At 46.2% G+C, this 21,610-nt stretch overlaps 1 protein-coding gene across 2 annotated transcripts in view; it reads left to right on the top strand.

Moving 5' to 3' along the window:
• LOC110505502 (formin) overlaps positions 1-21,610 on the top strand; it is a 116,496-nt gene that overhangs the window by 51,577 nt on the left and 43,309 nt on the right. For both annotated transcript variants that reach the window (XM_036962244.2, XM_036962243.2), the window contains 6 exons: positions 5,207-5,268; positions 5,888-5,976; positions 7,027-7,156; positions 7,307-7,453; positions 7,533-7,592; positions 7,694-7,814. In XM_036962244.2, coding sequence (XP_036818139.2) covers positions 5,207-5,268; positions 5,888-5,976; positions 7,027-7,156; positions 7,307-7,453; positions 7,533-7,592; positions 7,694-7,814 — 609 coding nt within the window. The remainder of the gene's footprint in view (positions 1-5,206; positions 5,269-5,887; positions 5,977-7,026; positions 7,157-7,306; positions 7,454-7,532; positions 7,593-7,693; positions 7,815-21,610) is intronic.

Raw genomic sequence — 21,610 nt, 5'->3', positions numbered from 1 at the left:
CCATGATGGCACCAGTAGACCAGTTGATGAGGGGATTGTGTTGCTGGAGCCAGGAGAATCCCAAAACCACGGGAATCTGAGGAGACTTGGTGAGTAGAAATTGAAAAGTCTCCCTGTGATTCCCAGACACCTGTAGGTTGATGGGAGTGGTATAATGAGTGACCCGGCCTATAGAGCGGCCGTACAGTGCTCTAACATCCATTGGAATGGAAAGGGGCTGAGTGGGGATGTTCAGCTCGGAAGCCAGGGTAGCGTCCAAAAAGCTCCAGTCAATGAGGACCCGGAGAGATTTAGACTGGTTTCCCCACAGCAGATTGGCATGAAAAGGGGTGCGAACAAGGGAAGCAGAAAAGTTCTCCATATGTCCCATCAGAATACTCACTCCTATCAGTGAGACTGGTCCTTGAAAGGACAAGAGGACACAAAATGACCAAGAGTCCCGCAATACAGACAACTCTTTGCGTTGATCCTGTATTTCCGTTCCGCTGGCGACAGCCCAGCTCTGCCTAGTTGCATAGGCTTGGGAGGCGGTGACTCTCGGCGTGTTCGGCAACTCTTGGGGGAAGTCGGGAAGCCCCGGGTTCTCTCGGCAATGGGGCCATAGGGGACTTCTGGGATGACTCGGAGGCAAGGTGGAATCCCTGGACGTGTGAGCGAAATCAAATTTCCTCTCCCTCTGTCGTTACCGTAATCGCCCATCAGATGGTCAAATCTATGAGGGAATTGAGATCCGTAAATATCTCCCGAGCAGCAAGCTCGTCCTTGACCTCCTCCTAGACGCCCGTGCAGGAACACTCTCCGCTGCAACGTGCGGAAATCCACGGCATAGTCTGCCACACTGCAGGAGTCCTGCCCGAAGCTGGATTAGCATCCGGGCAGCTTCTCTCCCGGAGAACGGGGCATCAAAAACCTTCTTCACCCCTCCCACGAAAAACCTCCAGGCTAACGCATCTGGCCGGCTGTTGTTCCCATACAACAGTAGCCGAGGCGAGAGTTTTCGCGGACATCAGCGTGATGAGGTAGGCTATCTTGGAGCTATCCGAGGGGACGGCTGAAGCTCGAAGATGAGGGCAAACTGAGCTAGAAACACCTGACAGGCTCTCCATAGACCAGGCTCTCACCTGACCAGGCTCTCACCTGACCAGGCTCTCCATAGAAGCGTTCCGGGGGAGGTAAGCGGGGCTCCTGAGAATGTGGAGTGACCGATGAGACGGCACAGCTAACAGCTGAGTTACTGAGGGGCTGTGGGGTTACCACCGTGGTAGGTTGCCTCCCAGACAACCTGCAAAATTGCTCCAGCAAAATGTCCAACGCCCGATCATGGCGTTCAGCTAACATTTGGACCCCCTCCATAATGCCTTGAAGCAATTCCTCGTGCCTACCGATGGTGGCTCCTTGGGAGGCGATGGTGTTGCGCAGCTGGCCAGGATCTGCTGTGTCAGTCATGGCCAGTTCGTACTATCACGTTTCAGGTAAGACCCAGATGCAGACAACGTCGAAGTAACAACAGTTTATTAATCCAACAGGGGCAGGCAAAAGACAGGTCAAGAGCAGGCAGGGGTCAGTAATCCAGATAGGTTGGACAAAGGTACAGGACGGCAGGCAGGTTCAGGGTCAGGATAGACAGAGGTCAGTATTCCAGATAGGTGGGGCAAAGGTACAGGATGGCAGGCAGGGTCAAAGCAAGCAGAATGGTCAACACCGGGAAAACAGGAACAATCAAGAGAAAGGAGCAGAGGGAAAACATTGGTAGGCTTGATGAAACAAAACGAACTGGCAAAAGACAAACAGAGAACACAGGTATAAATACACAGGGGGTAATGGGGAAGATGGGTGACACCTGGAGGGGGGTGGAGACAATCACGAAGACAGGTGAGACAGATCAGGGTGTGACCCGCTCTCATCATTCTTGCTGCTTCAAGTTCAGTAGCCATACATGCGAGATCAGGTGCGCATATGGTCTCAATTAAATAGACTAGGCTATAGCCTATGAATGGGCAGAGAAGCACGGGGCAGTTATCTTTCCAAGGAAATGTAATTTCTAAAAATGATTATGCTACATTTTGCTACTTTCTCTAGAAATACATATTGATCACCCATATTTGTTTCCGTCTGAAAATAGTCCCACTCCTAAAAGGCAGGCTATAAAACGTTGCTCAAGATAAAGTGCAAATCTCTCCAACTCCGCTCTCTTCAAACAATGTCTAATCTATTGGCTGTCATAGCCCAGTAATACCGATAGCCTAATATAATGGGCCACGTGAGAATCTCTGGGTATTTTAACCTATTTCTGAGGTTATTTTAGCGCATTTTGATATTGCCTGTAGGGCTAAAAATTGCTGGGACCATGGCTGGCAAGTGATCTGCATCACATACCCTTAAAATAACATTGCAGGTCTGCGGTTAGGATCGGAACCAGTTCTTGCGGTAGCGGGTGGGAGTCCCAAGGAAATTCAGAGGTGTTGGCGGGGTATGAAAAGCGGTGGGAGGGGGATGAATAAATCCGTCCTGTGCATAACTCTAAGCTTGGGTGCGTTGGGTTGATACTGCGACTGGGAGTGGAGGGGTTGGCAGTCTTAGTGGCCTGGCGGATCTGTTCATTGTTGCCAGTGACGGTTTCCACCACCTAATGGGAGCGACACCCTGCTAATGATCTGAGGGTGTATAAATCCACCTTTGCAGTCGGCAGACACCACACCGCCACTATAAAATGGCAGCCCAATGCAAGCCAAGCAACACATTGGGTCAAGCTACTGTTTTTGGTTTTCATTTTTTTTGTTCTCTCTCCTCTTTTTGTCGGTGTCGAGGTAAAGAACCCCCAATAAAAGAGCCTGCTCTCTCCCAGCATGAGCCTGCTTCCTACAGCCTTAATGGGAGGTGTAGGTGAAATGGACAATTTGAATCTGACAATTCAGCAGAGTGGCCTAATAAGCACTTCTAAGGGCCCTGGTCCCTGGCCTCACCTGCTTGCCTGCTCTTTGTTGGCAAATTAAAAGGACATGGGACATGTAATGTAATTACATCCACTAGGGAGGGGGGAGACAAGGGAGGGGGGCTCTGGTTACCCAGTGCAGGGAGAGGGGAGAGAGGGGGCCAACGGAGGGCCTGAGACTGGCTGGGGGACCTCCTGGGCCACCGCAGTTCAAGGCAGAGGGGAGGTTCCCCCACACCTCACCACACACACCACACACCCTGAGCGATGAGTGAGAAGTGGAGGGAAAGGGAGTGAGGCTGCGACGGGGTTCCTTTGATCTCCCGGTGTGGAGAGGTATCCAGGCTCTGGCCCCCTTGGCTCAGAGCACTGTGCTGCACTGCGGCCCTCCTTTGGTGTGTGATTGACGGTTGCATGGCGGGCGTGCTGAGGCCTTGAGTAATCCACTCTAATAAGCGGTAGGAAATGGCCACCACCTCCAGCCTGCTCTGCAGCCTGCTGCTCTCCACTCTAATCCAGCCTCCAGGGCTGCTCTACTGCCCTAGCTGGTCGTAGGGGCTTGTGGAAGCTGTGGACGTCAGTGGAAGAATGCTTGGATTCTGGGACGCAGATCTTTTTCTTCGGATTTGGAGGCCTTGTGTGGAGATTGAAGGTGACATGTCATAATGAATCCAGGGTGTCGCTCTATACAGTACAGTCATGTGCTTCTGGCTTGACTTCACTGGTGGCTCTTTGCTAGTCATGTGACTCTGAGACATGACGCAGCTACAGTGGTGTGGAGAGGGGCTTGTTTCCACTCACACTGGGTCTGTTTTAGGCTGATCTGAGAGCAGGTGTCGCTCTGCAGTCTGCAACTGACAGCACACAGATCCATATCAGCTATGAGACAAGGAGCCATCCCTCCCAGTCTGCTCCCTCCTATGCTCTCTCCTTTACTCCCTGACCTGCACCCAGCCATAAAGCCGTGACTCGTCTCTCTGAGACACTGAGCAGAGCTCTCCCTCTCTTACTTTTTATCTCACACTCTTTCTCTTTTGCTGATAAGATACTTGCTTTCTCTTTTTCTCTCCCTCTCTCTCTCTCCCTCTCTCTCTCCCTCTCTCTCTCTCTCCCCCCTCCTCTATCTATGCAGCCCCCCTTTAGAGATCATTACTGGAGACTGTGGTGGTTCTGGCTACAGGTCCTGGGGTTAAACAGTTACAGGCTCTCTCCTGTGACCCGTGGCCTATAGGCTTAGTCCTCTGCATGTCGGCCTGAGAGGAGAGCCCCCGTGTGAGGTGGGCTCTGGGCACTGCTTTGCTGTGCTCTGACACCACAGCTGCCCTGTCCTGCCTGACCACACTCCCAGATACCCCACCACTCCCTGATACTCTCATTCACTCACTCCAAAATCAAAGTTGAGTTCAGGCACATGCTCATTCATCAGATGGACACACTTCCTCTATCTGACCCCCACATGCATGTGTGTTTGAACACACACACACCTCACTCCCCTTGGCTTCCATGGCAAACCGCACAGGAACCTTTCCCCAATAGAATCTTTCCCCCACAGGAACCACACCTGTTGGCATTCTCACAAACAATTGCAACATTGTTTCAATAATATATAGAACTTTTCTTGCAGCTCTGGTATATAATATAAAGCTTTTTTGAGGCCTTGCTCACAATTCAATCTGTGGCAGCACAATGACCAGACAATATACTGTATGTGAGGCTCTTGATCATATCTTTGATCATGACACTGGTATATTCTGTGTATTCTGTGATAAATAGCACAATATATTTCATCTGAGTATTTATTATAGTTAAAATAATCCATACATTATGCTTTTTTTTACTCAAAAACGAGTTGTATGAGCTCAGGTCAATGCAGCCTACTGGCCATAAATAGCAAATAGAAGTTCAAAACTTGTAATGTTCACAAGAACATAAGTTGATACAAAGATCTAACCCAACATTAGGTGATAATATATGTATTTTTATGGATTCATATTCAGCTATAATGGGGCTGTCATTTTGGACCAGGAACACAGAATTAATTAACATGAAACTAACACAACAAGAGGGTTAAGATGATCCGTGATGTGTATGTTAGCATCTGAAATATGCTAGTGTTTAGTTGCTATCCAATCCTTTTGTACATAGCATGTCTATGCATTTAACCTCTCTGACAAGTTGGGCTCCAAACCCAGGAAGCAATTGAGACAGCATGATTGCCCAACATATTTCATCTTTATAAGAGAATGCCTCTAATAAGTGAATGTACTGTTCCAGCTGTTTTGACTGTGGATAACTCTGTGGTGGACTTGGAGACCATCGAGGCTTTATATGAAAATGTGAGTATTCAGAAGTGTGTTGTAAAGTCATCCAACAGCATGAGAGAAATGTGAGATGCCAAACTCCTTTTTAAAGGTCCAATGCAGCTGTTTTTATCACAATATCAAATCAAGTTAAGTTAAGTTCCTTACTGTGATTGTTTTCAATTAAAATGGTCAAAAATAATTCTGCGATGACTGTCTGTGAGTGGTCTGAGTGGGGAGGGGAAAATCTGAAAATTAGATCTTATTGGCAGAGAGGTTTGAACTCTATTAACTAATTTACCACCAATAATTTCCTGTCGTCTTTTCAAAAAGCCCTTACACTAAAAGGGCATTATCATCATGTTCACCATTTCATACTATTATTCCAACTTCATAGTGTGGAAATATATATAAAACACAGGAAAATCACGTTTTTGACCACACTGGGCCATTAAGTATTTTTCTCCGCATGCTTTTGTTAAACTACACCAGTGCTCCATAACATCTGCTAGCCTACAGCTCATTTCTCAGTGATATCACACTCAACATTTGTCTATTGCTATTCTGTCTTGTTTTGCGTTGACTCTGTCTAAATCGTTCATTGTTACAGCTCTATTGTTGTCCTCTAACCTGTCCTGTTTGTGTGTGATCACAGAGGGCCACTAGTGACGAGCTGGAGAAGATCAAAAAACACTATGAAACATCCAAGGAGGATGAGGTGAAGCTACTGGACAAGCCTGAACAGTATGAGTACTTCTCCAGCACCCAAGGGTTCAGGGAGATGGGTAGTAGAACACTGGACCCTGACTTCTACTGCAGTCAGAGAACTACAACCTTATACACACAGAAAACCATCCCCTCCTGTGAATTCAACACGTCAACACAATTTCAGAGGCTACTTTGATTTTGGCTGAGAGTTTTTTTTTTTTTTTAAATGCATCATGTGGTTTCTAATGTGTACAGCCAGAGACAAACAGTTTGATTATGAAACACTTTGGTCTCTGGCAGCCTGAGGCTCACTCGTCATATCGAGTGGTTCTTTAGAGCCAAACCATTATAGGGAGATATTTAACATAAACATAACTTAGAAAAGGTGGCATCAATTTTGTGTTTATTTCTCTTTTAATAAGTAAATAAACCAAGCTCCTTATTGTTACTCAGACTGTAAATATTTGTTCCTGGTCTGTTTGCAACCTCCATGATCTGAAAGCTCCATAGCTGTCTGACTGACTCGAAACACGTGCATGTTTGCGTGTGTGTTGCATGTTTGTGTCTTACACAGTGTGTGTGTGTGTGTGTGTGTGTGTGTGTGTGTGTGTGTGTGTGTGTGTGTGTGTGTGTGTGAACGAGAGAGTTAGACGGCTGCTGGCTCTCAGGGAGGCGTCTCTCCCATGGGGGTTAAACGTAGCTGGCCTGTTAATGACTTGTCACTGTGGGGTTGAGGGCCATGTTTGAACAGAGCTGTCACTAGACTGTGAGTCATACCCACTCAGTGTCTGCCTCCATCAGCAGCCTGATCCCACAGGATATTACTGCTCTCCTCGGATATGTCCCTGTTTACATGAGTCGGCCTGATGCTCCCTTTGATCAATCAGCGCTCTGGCCCTCCTTCAGTTGACCCTGGACCTATCAAACTATCAGAGCAGGACGACTCATGACTATCAGCTGCTAGTTAAAAGCTATACTGACTCAGCCGTGTGTGTGTGGAAGCAGCGCAGCCAAGGATTAAAAATAGTTCTTCCTGTTGGACATTTAGTTTAATTTTGTCATAACACATTATTTCCTCTTGTGCAGGTTCTTGTATGAACTCTCCCAGATTCCAGACTTCTCTGGCCGGTCCCACTGCATCATATTCCAGTCTATCTTCCTCGACTCCATGTCCTCCATCCACCGCAAAGTAGAAATAGTCTCCACCGTGAGCAAAGTAAGACTGGACATGACTTCAATCTTGGTTTGTTATTGTATGAGCTTATAACATGCTGACCGTGTGTGTGTGTGTGTGTGTGTGTGTGTGTGTGTGTGTGTGTGTGTGTGTGTGTGTGTGTGTGTGTGTGTGTGTGTGTGTGTGTGTCAGGATCTGCTGGACTGTAGCAGTGTGAAGGATGTGATAGGGCTGGTCCTAGCCTTTGGGAACTACATGAACGGAGGCAACAGGACGCGAGGTCAAGCTGATGGCTTTGGCCTGGAGATCCTGCCCAAACTGAAGGACGTCAAGAGCAGGGTACACTCATCACTCATGAACACGTATTATACTGGTTTTATCTACAGTATACTTCCTGTCTGACCTTTGTATCTTTTAGGACAATCGTATCAGTCTGGTGGATTATGTGGTTGCATACTATCTGCGCAATTTCGACGAGGTACAATATTTATGAACACATTATCTACAATGGACTAAAAGCTAACGACTTCTGGATTTTCCTCATGTTTTATCATTTATGGGTTGTTTGTTGGTTTACAGCACGCAGGAACAGACAAGAGTGCATTCCCACTTCCTGAACCACAGGATTTCTTCCTGGCCGCTCAGGTCAAGTTTGAAGACCTCACAAAGGACATGAGGAAGCTGAAGAGAGACCTGACTGGTAAGATGTGTTATTTCACTCTTTTATAATCAACTCACAGAACACCACCAGGCATGCAGATAGGCATCCTGACCTATATGTAGTAGGATCCTTATTGTAGATTCTGTCTTCTCCCGTGTTTCAGGGTAGATTCAGGATCTCAGATGCTCTGAAGCACCTTTTCCTTAACAGGCATGACATCATCACTCCTGAATGTCCCCCAGCCCTGATCATGCTCTCTGCTCTTATGTGAGAACTGTCTTCATATTGGCCAAAGCAAGACTATCTCTCTGAAATGTTTACAGATGATACGAAAGCTGGGTGGAAATGCAGTAAACGGGCAACACTCTCATGAGAAACGTGTTCATGTGGCTGGTATCAAGGGCTCGGTGCTCGCCGGCATGGTCCACCCAGTTCGCCGGCATGGTCCACCCAGTTCGCCGGCATGGTCCACCCAGTTCGCCAGGCAGCTAGTCAGTAAACGAGCAACACTCTCATGAGAAACGTGTTCATGTGGCTGGTATCAGAGGCTCGGTGCTCGCCGGCATGGTCCGCCCAGTTTGCCAGGCAGCTAGTCAGTTAGTCAGGGACTCAGCCAGCCAGCCAGTCAGTCAGTGGTCCGCTGGGCCATCCGGGGGTTAAAGGCATGGTACCCCCAGCGCCCTGGTGTCTGTGATTATTTAAATCAACCAATAATATGGCATATGAAAGCAATTAGATATGCTCTCCACTCTCCCCTCCTTGTGCAGATTGCTGTTAAACCCTGATCCTCTCTGACCTTGGGGAAAAATACTAAGAGTCTACAAAAGAGCCCCAGACCCACCTCAAGCTGTCACTCATTTATTAGGAAAAATGGAAGACCTAAACACAATAAATGTAACATAAGGGCCCTCTTATTTGATCTCTACTGCAGGAAAAAAATGTTACAGTCTCACCCGGGAGTCCTCGGGGTATTGGCAGGGAGCAGTGAGCGTGAATTCTCAGTGTTTGGTGAGGTCCACCTATGACTCCCATTTTTATCCTCCCCATCAGCCTCCAGGAATAAATATTTATGCTGCACTATTATAAACCACCCTAAAGAAACCAAATGGTCTTAATTATATCAGATGACTTCCATTCACATCTTAATTGTGTCTAACACATTGTCGAGAGTGTACTGCTGAAAGGAGAGGAGATTAGCGGGGCTAGGGAGCCTCATGATGACTCCTGTTTTGCCCTCCTCTTTGATGCCTTGGTAAGGTTCAGGGATGTTCAAGCTATATATTTCTCTCTCCATATCGCTCTTCCCCAGAGTGAGGCTCTGCTAAGTAGCCAAGCAGATGTATGTCTGTGCGTGTCTGGTCCGAGACGATGCACGGGAGCAGGTCAGACTCCGTGGCCTGGCGGCTGCCCTCTCCTCCACTCCACCGTGCAGAAACATGATCCTCATTTGATCTGCCTTCCTGTTTGGGCAGGAGGTGATGACCTCTCTCTGGGTCTCTTTCTGGGGATGGGGGGGAGTGCTAGGATCCATCCATCCCTTCTCTCCTTCACAAGGAGCAATGCTACTGTAGACTAATACCTGCATGTTGCACTGTGTTTTCTCTAGTGTCTTCTGAGGCTTTCAGTTCAGTGTGTCCACAGAGGTGCCTGTCCCTTTATATGTGTCCACAGAGGTGCCTGTCCATTCCTATCAGTCCAGAGAGGTACCTGTCCCTTTCTTTGTGTTCACAGAGTTTCCTGCCCCATTCTATGTGTCCACAGAGGTGCATGTCCCTTTATATATGTCCACAAAGGTGCCTGTCCATTTCTATGTGTCCACAGAGGTGCCTGTCCCTTTGGGGGCTACAGTACATGTAGATGTTCCTGGAGAGTATCCTTAGTTCACCCAGTCCCAGGGATTTAGGTGGGGACAGAGTGGGACCTTTCCTCCCATCAGGGCTAGCGGAGGCCGCGGCCACGTAAAGCTCTCTTTAACTGCTGGGTAATTGGGGTGGACAGTGAGGCAGGGACGCTACTGAATGAAATAGTATCAAATAAAATAGAACAGTCAGAGCTCATTTGCTGCCCAGGGGAGTTTAGTGTTTCACAGAAGGCCTGTGAGGGGTTAGGCATTCATCACCATGGCAAATCAGACAGTGTCTTTACTTTAAATGCCCCTTAATGTCAGGTCGAGGCAAGGCCTTTACCCTGAAGCCTGTTTTACGACAGAGGCTCCGGTTGGAATTCCATGTGTGGAGTCGTTGGGGTAGAGTACCGCCACCTCTCCTCCCCACATAACAGTTAAATATAGGCTCCTCAGCTTGCTGAAAGAAAGGCGCAAGATGCAAGGAACATGCAGAGGGTAGAGAATACATGTTTTGTTTTAAAAGAAGTGGGTAGGTAATCTATAAAATTACTATATTTAGAATTGAAGTCTATCAAATAACATTGCCTGCATCATTTCTAATCCCCCTCCCACTGGTTGGAGCTCTTGGTGGAAAATATTACAATTCTATATACAGTACCAGTCAAAACTTTGGACACACCTACTCATTCCAGGGTTTACTTTTTTTGTACTATTTTCGACATTGTAGAATAATAGTGAAGACATTAAAACTATGAAATAACATGTAGTAACCAAAAACTGTTAAACAAATCAAAATATATTTTATATTTGAGATTCTTCAAAGTAGCCACCCTTTGCCTTGATGACCGCTTTGCACACTCTTTGCATTCTCTTAACCAGCTTCATGATAAGTGCTTTTCTAGCAGTCTTCAAGGAGTTCCCACATATACTGAGCACTTGTTGGCTGCATTTCCTTCAGTCTGCAGTCCAACTCTTCCCAAACCATCTCAATTGGTTTGAGGTTGGGTGATTGTGGAGGCCAGGTCATCTAATGCAGCACTCCATAACTCTCCTTCTTGGTCAGATAGCCCTTACACGGCCTGGAGGTGTGTTGGGTCATTGCCCTTTTGAAAAACATATGATAGTCTACCTAGGACATTGCAGTATTTTGTTTTTTATGTGTTATCTCTTACGTTATTAGCCCAGGAAATGTTTTGTGTTGTCACGCCCTGACCATAGAGAGCTATTGTTTCTCTATGGTGAAGTGGGTCAGGGCATGACTGGGGGTGATCTAGTTTATTTAGTTCTATGTGGTGTCCTAGTTCATTTTCGATGTTGGTGATTTGTATGATTCCCAATCAGAAGCAGCTGCTAATCGTTCTCTAATTGGGGATCATATTTAAGTAGCTGTTTTTCCCACCTGTGTTTATGGGATATTGTTTTGAGTTAGTGCACATAGCATCTCTGTAGTCACGATTCGTTGTTAGTTTATTGTTTATTTGTTTTTGTATTTGCTTAGTTTCACTTTCTAATAAATAATGTGGAACTCAACATTCGCTGCGCCTTGGTCCGTTTCTAAAAACGATTGTGACATATGTTATTACATACAGTCTGGAATAACTTTTGGATGTAGCTTCCGAGTATATTACTCGCTAATGTTCAGTCTCTGGATAATAAAGTTGACAAGCTCAGGGCAAGGATTTCCTTCCAGTGAGACATCAGGGATTGTAACATACTCCGTTTCACAGAAACATGGCTCTTTTGAGATATACTGTATGAGTCCGTTCAGCCAGTTGGTTTCTCAGTTAATCGCGCAGACAGGAATAAATATCTCTCTGGGAAGAAGAAGGGTGGGGTGTATGTTTCATGATTAATTACTCATGATGTTGTGATAACATACAGGAACTCAAGTCCTTTTGTTCACCCGACCTGCAATACCTCACATACCTTCGGTCATAGGCACAGCCGTGTATATTCCCCTTCAAGCCGATACCACGACGGCCCTTGAAGAACTTCACTGGACTTTATGTAAACTGGAAACCACATATCTTGATGCCGCATTTATTGTAGGCCGGGATTTTAACAAAGACAATTTGAGGAAAACATTACCAATGTTTTTTCAACACATTGACTGTAGTACTCACGCTGCTAAAACACTCAACCACTGCTACTCCAACTTCCAGGATGCTTACAAGGCCCTTCCCCACCCTCTCTTCGGCAAATCTGATCACGACTAGATTTTGCTCCCCCATTCCTATAGGAAGATACTGAAACAGGAAGTACCCGTGCTAAGGACTATTCAACGCTGGTCTGACCAATCGGAATCCACACTTCAAGATTGTTTTGGTCACGCGGACTGGGATATGTTCCGGGTAGCCTCCGAGAACAACAAAGACGAATATACTGAGGCAGTGACTGAGTTAATCAGGAAGTGTATAGGGGATGTTGTACCCATTGTGACTATTAAAACTTACCCTATTCAGAAACCTTGGGTAGATGGCAGCATTCATGCAAAACTGAAAGTGCGAACCATCGCATTTAACCATGGCAAGGTGACTGGGAATATGGCTGAATACAAACAGTGTAGTTATTCCCTCCGTAAGGCAATCAAACAGGCAAAACGGCAGTTTAGAGACAAAGTGGAGTTGCAATTCAACGGCTCAGACACGAGACAATCACGGACTATAAAGGGAAAAGCAGCCACGTGGTGGACACCGACATCATGTTTCATGCTAAACACCTTCTTTGCCCATTTTGAGGATAACACAGTGCCACCAACACGGCCATCTACCAAGGACTGTGGGCTCTCCTTCTCCGTGGCTGACGTGAGTAAGACATTTAAGTGTGTTAACCCTCGCAAGGCTGCCAGCCCAGACGGCATCCCTAGCCTCGTCCTCAGAGCATGTGCAGAACGCTGGCTGGAGTGTTTATGGACATATTCTCCCTATCCTAGTCGGTTGTCCCCACATGCCTCAAGATGTCCACCATTGTTCCTGTACCCAAGAAAGAAAAGGTAACTGAACTAAATGACTATCGCCCATAGCACTCACTTCTGTCATCATGAAGTGCTTTGAGAGACTAGTAAAGGATAATTTCCCCTCTACCTTACCTGTCCTCCTAGACCCACTTCAATTTGCTTACCGCCCCAACAGACCCACAGATGATGCAATCGTCATCACACTGCACACTGTCCTATCCCATCTGGACAAGAGGAAAACCAATGTAAGAATGCTGTTCATTGACTATAGCTCAGCATTCAACACCATTGTACCCTTCAAGCTCATCATTAATCTTGAGTCCCTAGGTCTGAACCCCGTCCTGTGCAACTGGGTCCTGGACTTCCTGACGGGCTGCCCCCAGGTGGTGAAGGTAGGAACAACACCTCCACTTCGTTGATCCTCAACACTGGGGCCCCACAAGGATGCGTTCTGTACTCCCTGTTCACCCATGACTGTGTGGCCATGCACGCCTCCAACTCAATCATCAAGTTTGCAGACGACACAACAGTAGTAGGCCTGATTTCCAACAATGACGAGAAAGCCTAAAGGGAGGAGGTGAGGGCCCTGGGTGCCAGGAAAATAACCTCTCACCCAACATCAACAAAACAAAGGAGCTGATCGTGGACTTCAGGAAACAGCAGAGGGAGCACCCCCTATCCACGTCAACAGGACCGCACTGGAGAAGGTAGAAAGCTTCAAGTTCCTCGGCGTACACATCACTGACAAACTGAAATTACTTGGCACCTAAAACCCTCACAAACTTTTACAGATGCACAATAGAGAGCTTTCTGTCGGACTGTATCACCGCCTGGTATGGAAATTGCACCGCCCACAACCGCACTGTTGGAACTAGAAACACAAGCAATCTGGGTCCCCATGAGAAACAGTTTCATTTTAGCGCTTGATGTTTTGCGACTGCACTCGAAGAATCTGTCAAAGTTCTTGAAATTTTCCGGATTGACTGACCTTCATGTCTTAAAATAACGATGGACTCATTTCTCTTTGCTTATTTGAGCTGTTCTTGCCATAATATGGACTTGGTCTTTTACCAAAAAGGGCTATCTTCTGTATACAACCCCTACCTTGTCACAACACAACAAACTGTCTCAAATGCATTAAGAAGGAAAGAAATTCCAGGCCTCCCGAGTGGTGCAGTGGTCTTAGGCACTGCATCGCAGTGCTAGCTGTGCCACTAGAGAGTCTGTGTTCGAGTCCAGTGTCGTGTCTTTGGCAAACTGAAGACTGTTATTTTATCAAATCAATTCTCTGTAATTATTATTACGTGATTAACTAATCAGGTAAATATTAATTAACTAGGAACTCGGGGCACGAAGGAAAATATTCAGATTACAAAGTTATAATTTTCCTAATATAACGTTCAGATATTTTAATATCTGATCAATTAGTCTTCTAATTAATGAGTTATTCTTTACCTCGCGTTAGTCTCATTCCAAATGCTGTAAATTGTTGGTCATCTGCACAAATCCAGTCTTCACTATGAGTCATCCATACATCAATTGTCTCAATAATTTATTTATTAACTAACTAAATAATCACAGAAATGCACATACAAACAAACAAACAAACCAAGTAGATATTGTTACAAGGAAATGATAAGGGATGTGCCCTAGTGGGCTAAACCAGTATTAAGGCTTGGTGGAAAAAGGGAAGTGGGTAGACTTCGTAAGGTGGGAATTACGCAAATGAATCACTACACACTTGATAAGCATATTAATTGAAATGCTAATCCTTTGCACACTAAACATTTGTTTAACACTTTTTTGATTACTACATGATTCCATATGTGTTATTCATAGTGTTGATGTCTTCACTATTTTTTTTACAATGTAGAAAATAGAAAAATAAAGAAAAACCCTTGAATGAGTAGGTGTGTCCAAACTTTTGACAGGTACTGTATATATATTTTGTTATGTTACAGCCTTATTCTAAAATTGATTAAATACATTTTTTTCCTCAGCAGTCTACACACAATGCCCAATAATGACAAAGTGAAAACAGGTTTGTAGATATCTTTGCAAAGGTTTTAAAAATATAAAGGTGCTCAGGTGCATCCTGTTTCTGTTGATCATCACAACGTCATTGGAGTCTACCTGTGGTAAATTCAATTGATTGGACACGATTTGGAAAGGAACACACCAGTCTATATAAGTTCCCACAGTTGACAGTGCATTTCACAGCAAAACCAGGCCATGAGGTCGAAGGAATTGTCAGTAGAGCTCCGAGACAAGATTGTGTTGAAGCACAGTTCTGGGGAAGGGTACCAAAACATTTCTGCATCATTAACTGTCCCCAAGAACACAGTGGCTTCCACCATTCTTAAATGGAAGAAGTTTAGAACCACTAAGACTATTCCTAGAGTTGGCCGCCCTGCCAAACTGAGCAATCGGGGGAGAAGGGCCATGGTCAGGGAGGTGACCAAGTACATGATGGTCACTCTGACAGAGTTCTAGAGTTCCTCTGTGGAGATGGGAGAACCTTCAAGAAAAACAACCATCTCTGCAGCACTCCAGCAATTAGGCCTTTATGGTAGAGTGGCCAGACTGAAACCACTCCTCAGTAAAAGGTACTTGACAGCCCGATTGGAATTTGCCAAAGGTCACCTAAAGACTCTTAGACCATGAGAAACAAGATTCTCTGGTCTGACGAATCCAAGATTGAACTCTTTGGCCTGAATGCCAAGCGTCACGTCTGGAGGAAACCTGGCACCACCCCTATGGTGAAGCATGGTGGTGGCAGCATCACGCTGTGGGGATGAGGTAAAGTTGAATAGAGCAAAGTACAGAGAGATCCTTGATGACAACCTGCTCCAGAGCGCTCAGGACCTCACACTGGGGTGAAGGTTCACCTTGCAACAAGACAACAACCCTAAACACACAGCCAAGACAACACAGGAGTGGCTTCGGAACAAGTCTCTGAATGTCTTTGAGTGGCCTAGCCAGAGCCTGGACTTGAAGCCGATCGAACATCTCTGGAGAGACCTGAAAACCTGACAGATTTTGAGAGGATATGCAGAGAGGAATGGGAGAAACTTCCCAAATACAGGTGTGCCAAACTTGTAGCGTCATACCCAAGAAGACTCAAGGCTGTAATCGCTGCCAAATGTGATTCAACAAAGTACTGAGTAAAGGGTCTGAATAGTCATGTTAATGTGATATTTCCGATTTATATTTGTCGTACATTTGCAAACACTTCAAAAAACCTGTTTTTGCTTTGTTATTATGGGTTATTGTGTGTAGATTTATGAGGATTTAAAAAAATATCAATTTTAGAATGAGGCTGTAATGTAACAAGTCAAGGCGTCTGAATACATTACGAATGCACTGTCTATATACATTTTGTATGATTTCCTCAAACTATGACCTCCCAAGCATTCCCTTACAGCAGAACAGAGCTCAGTGGTGCACTCTAGCTGACTCCCTGAACCTTGGAGAACTGTGTCTTACAACAAATATTAGTTTCCAGGACTGTGTGTACACAGTATGTCAGCATTGTGTTCTCAGACAGGCTCTGTAGGAGGTGGGCCAGGGTTGGATTCTGGATTTGTCCAGGCTGATAGAGATAGATTTATCTTAGGGGGAGGAGCGGTGTCTTACTGTACCTTTACAATAAGCCTCCTGGCTGGCCCCATGTAGCCTGGGTTATAGCAGGGCTCTTGCCTGGATGGGAGGGAGGTGGAAGCTGGGAGCCTGACAGTGCACTGGGATTGTATATAATTGTGGATTAGAGAGAGAATTGTGCTTTAGAGCTGATGGAAAATGATCCAGTGCCTGGCGTAGATAACACTGATCTGTCAGGCCAGATCACGGACAAGACTAACCTCTCTCTTCCTACGAGAAAATAGTTTCCAAAACATTCATGCTTGATGGGCAAAAACACTATGTCGTGTATGTATATCTGTAGGAGTTTTTTTAAATTGTCAGTAATGCTTAGAAATAAAGTGCACAGCAAAATCAACATGAATCTTTAATTGAAGTGAGTTTTAGCAGTAGAACATTGAGAACATAAACCTTTTTCTATATGGCAGTCAATTATGTAGAGCTCCATGATTATCCAAGACAGTTTGTGTGGACAATGTTTTGTTTTCCAAACATCCCAGGGTCTACAGAATAATGTGGCATTGTCTTGATGTCCTAACATTTCCCTGTAGCTTTGGGCAAGCCATTGGTTAATGTGGAGGAATTTATGGTTCATTTATTACATCAAAGTGACAAGCTTGACTAGCCGCGTTTGCCATGTCTCGGAGCAGAAGTCAGACTCTGTCTTTTCATGTTAGCCCCTTCCCCATATTACAGTACAGTAACATACCTTATATGATGCAATACTCTGGCATACCAGCTAGCCCAGTGTCCTTACAGACAGCATGTAGTGGGCGTGCTTCCTGTGTACAAACTCTGTAGACGTCATGTATCCATGCCTTACTACAGTATTAACAACAAGCAGTTTGTGTCTGGCGACCTTTGATTATATGGCCATCAAATCATCCTGCCATCATATCTGTCTTATATCACCTCTCTAAATCCAAATAAACCTGCATGGACATCACAGATGGTAAGGTTTTGAACTAGATCCCTCTACATGTATTTGGATACTGAGAATATGTGTGGGCATTTCATGTATTGCTTACAGTTCATGATGAGTAATTCTGTAAATTAAGATACATTTTATCTTGATTTACACATAGATATCAGTCACTTTCCACAATAATGCTGAATCCACTGTCTGTATGTGGGCTGACACTGGCTGGAAATGGTAGGGAGCTTCTGTCTGTCTCCCAGCATGCAGCATTGTGTCTGTGGTGGGAGACAGGTCCCCTGTGACCTGGTGACTGGACAGAAAGCCAGACAGGACAAACAACGCTGACGGTAGCAGTGCGGTCCGCTTCTGTCTGACCATGACGTGATAGTTTTTTCCTCTGAAAGAAGAGCCTCAAGTGAAGTCTCTTTCGTTATTTCTTTCTCTCTCTCTCTCTCTCTCTCTCTCTCTCTCTCTCTCTCTCTCTCTCTCTCTCTCTCTCTCTCTCTCTCTCTCTCTCCCTCTCTCTCTCTCCTCCCTCACCCTCTCTTTCCCCTTCTCTCCCCTCTCTATCTCTCTCTGCTGCTGTGCCCACAGGGAAACTGATATGGTTGTTTGGGCACAGAGAGCCCAGATGAACACTCACTGGCCAAATAGAGAACAGCATGGACATATTTACAGAGCAGGCAGAGCAGGCTTCAGTTGGCCTGTTACACTGTAATACTACTGCTACCCTGTAATAGTACTGTTACACTGTAATACTACTGTTAAACTGTAATACTACTGTTAAACTGTAATACTACTGTTAAACTGTAATACTATTGTTAAACTATAATACTATTGTTAAACGGTAATACACACTGTTAAACTGTAATACTACTGTTAAACTGTAATACTACTGTTAAGCGGTAATACACACTGTTCAACTGTAATACCTCTGTTAAACTATAATATTACTGTTAAACTGTAACACTACTGTTAAACTGTAATACTACTGTTACACTGTAATACTACTGTTAAACTGTAATACTTCTGTTAAGCGGTAATACTACTGTTACACTGTAATACTACTGTTAAACTATAATATTACTGTTAAACTGTAATACTACTGTTAAACTGTAATACTACTGTTAAACTGTAATACTACTGTTAAACGGTAATACTACTGTTACACTGTAATACTACTGTTAAACTGTAATACTACTGTTAAACAGTATATCCCCAGGTGACTTCTGCATTAGAAAGAGCTCACTCCCTCCTCCTCTGCCTCCTCCTCTTCCTTCTACTAACCCTCCGTGATTATGCATTGTCACTGAAAGACAATGTCCTAAACCAGAGGCCCACTGGGGTTTTATTTCAAGCAGCTGCTGATGTTATTTGGTCTTCCTTCTTGTGGCCTACGCTGTCTGGACCACATTTTGGAGGGGAGACGCCTCTGAATTGTAGTCTTGCTGTTTTGAACACCCTTTACTGTGCCCACATGAGACAGGGGGATTTTAATGTGTGAGGGAGCTAATAGTTTTTTAAAATTAGGATCTTTTCAGTCGTGTTAGAGCTAGATCACCTGATCAGGTGTGTGTCATGGTTGTCCCTCTCAGCTGTGGATGATGTGATTGAAATAGTGTCTTTGCTTACTCAAGTAGTGTGCGGTAGTTCAAGTTGTCCCTCACCTTTCAAGAGCAACTTTTCCTCCGAACCTGGAAAAGGATAGTGGGTCACTGGGCATATTCACCTGTTCTTAATACATCCCTCTTGATTGTTGTGGAAACCAGTGAACCAGTCTTAGACTCTGACCAAACAGTGTTCCTGTTGTGTTGTTAAGACATTAAGCGATGCAGTAATAACCAACGCAAGGTATTTATTGCACAGCTTTATGACTTACAGCTTTGAGGAAGTTATTTTGGCAGGCGGCTCTGTATATATCATCCCATGTTGATTGTTAGGAGGAAATTAAATAGTTTGGCTCGCGCTCCGTCAAGTCATCGGCCGTTTCTTTTGAGCCCGTGTGAGCTAGGTGGTTTGGCAGGACAACAAAGGCCCATCCAGAGTGAACAACAAACAAGGCTTCCACATTCAGCCGTCACCCACATGTACAGTCCCACTGGGGAAAGCCAGAACAGGACAGGGCGATCTAGTGCCAGCATGTCAGCTCCCGAGTGGTGCAACGGTCTAAGGCACTGCATCTCAGTACTAGAGGAGTCACTACAGACCCTGGTTCAATCCCAGGCTTTATCACAACCGGCCGTGATCAGAAGTCCCATAGGGTGGCGCACAATTGGCCCCGGGTTAGGGGAGGGTTTGGCCGGGGTAGGCCATCAATGTAAAATAATAATTTGTTCTTGACTTGCCTGGTTAAATAAAGGTTAAATAAATCAAATAAAATTGTAATGTGGGGCCCCTTCGATTCGGGTCGAGAGCCAGACCAGATCCCCTGGGACAATGCGCCTGCCTTAGCGTTCTGAGAGCCTAGTCTGTATGAAAGGGTAAATACAAAACGGGTGAAAAACATGGCCCACCTTGCCTGGCGAGGGTTCAGTGTCCTCGCCGCCTGGATGTACTCCAGATTACGGTGGTCAGTCCAGTTGAGAAAAGGGTGTTTAGCCCCATCAAGCCAATGTCTCCACGCCTTCAAGGCCTTGACCACAGCCAACAGCTTCCGATCCCCCACATCATAGTTTTGCTCCGCCGGGCTGAGCTTCTTCGAGAAGATGGCACAGAGGCGGAGCTTCGGTGGCGTACCTGAGCTCTGAGAGAGCACCGCTCCTATCCCAGCCTCGGACGCGTCCGTCTCCACTATGAACGCCAAAGAGGGATCCGGATGGGCCAGCACGGGAGCCGAGGTAAACAGAGCCCTCAGGTGACTAAAAGCCCTGTCCGCCTCAGCTGACCACTGCAAGCGCACCGGGCCCCCCTTCAGCAGTGAGATAATGGAGCTGGCACCTGACCAAAACCCCGGATAAACCTCCGGTAGTAGTTGGCAAACCCTAAGAACCGCTGCACCTCCTTGACCGTGGTGGGAGTCGGCCTATTACGCACGGCTGCAATGCGGTCACTCTCCATCTCCACCTCTGACGTGGAAATGCGATACCCTAGGAAGGAGACAGACTGTTGGAAAACAGGCATTTCTCCTTGATGTACAGGTCATGCTCCAACAGGCGACCAAGCACTCTTCGCACCAGGGACACATGCTCCAGGGACACAGCACGTGTAGCGGAGTATATCAGAATGTCATCAAATATACACCACTAAACCCTGCCCGTGCAGGTCCCTCGTCTACAAAGACTTGGAAGACTAAGGGCACATTCATCAACCCATATGGCATGACGAGGTACTCATAGTGCCCAGAGGTGGTACTGAAAGCCGTCTTCCATTCGTCTCCCTCTCGGATTCGCGCCAGGTTGTAAACGCTCCTGAGATCTAGTTTGGTGGAGAAGCGCGCCCCGTGCATTGACTCTATCGCTGTAGCTATGAGCGGTAGCGGGTAGCTATACCTCACCGTGATCTGACTCAGACCCCGATAGTCAATACACGGACGCAGACCTCCCTCCTTCTTCTTCACAAAAAAGAAACTCGAGGAGGCGGGTGAAGTGGAGGACCGAATGTACCCCTGACACAGGGATTCGGAGACATATGTTTCCATAGCCTCTGTCTCCGCCTGTGAGAGGGGATACACGTGACTCCTGGGAAGTGCAGCATCTACCAGGAGGTCTATCGCACAATCGCCCCGTCGATGAGGTGGTAATTGAGTCGCCTTCTTTTTAGAGAAGGCAAGAGCCAAATCGGCATATTCGGTGGGAATGCGCACGGTTGAGACCAACGGAAACCCCTAAACACCTACCTGAGCACTCTCGCGACTACCCCGTGAGAGCCCTCTGTGGCCAAGAAACAGTGGGGATATGAAAAGCTAACCAGGGTAGGGCCAGCACCACGGGAAACGCAGGAGAGTCAATGAGGAAGAGACTAATTCTCTCTGTATGACCCCTCTGCTTCACCAGACCTCCCTAAGTATCCCTGAGCCTAATGGTCGACTATCTAAGGCGCGAACGGGGAAACGCACATCCACGGGAAAAATGGAGGTCCCTAGACTATGAGCTAACGCTCTATCAATGAAATTCCCAGCCGCGCCTGAATCTACGAGCGCCTTATGCTGGGAATACGGAGAAAACTCCGGAAAAGTGACAGACAAACATATGTGCAACAGAGGGCTCTGGGAGAGAATGGTGCCAGCTCACATGGGGTGACGCCAGAGCAACTTGCCTGCCGCCTCGATTCCCAGAGGAACCAACCTGGCACCGACCGGCAGTGTGACCTCTGCGGCCATAGATGGTGCACGAGCGGGAACCTCCTCTGGTCTCCCTGCGCACCGCCCCTCCCAGCTCCATAGGTATTGGAGAGGTGGTGCGGGAGGATGGAACCACCAGACCCTGATCTGGACGTCCACGAGTAGTCAGCAGGTTGTCCAGCCGGATAGACAGGTC

The sequence above is a fragment of the Oncorhynchus mykiss genome, chromosome 25 (assembly GCF_057628025.1).
Source record: "Oncorhynchus mykiss isolate SJ-2025 chromosome 25, ASM5762802v1, whole genome shotgun sequence".
Lineage (NCBI taxonomy): Eukaryota > Metazoa > Chordata > Actinopteri > Salmoniformes > Salmonidae > Oncorhynchus > Oncorhynchus mykiss.
The sequence above is the reverse complement of the archived record's forward strand: the minus strand, read 5'-3'. Positions and strand labels throughout refer to the sequence as shown.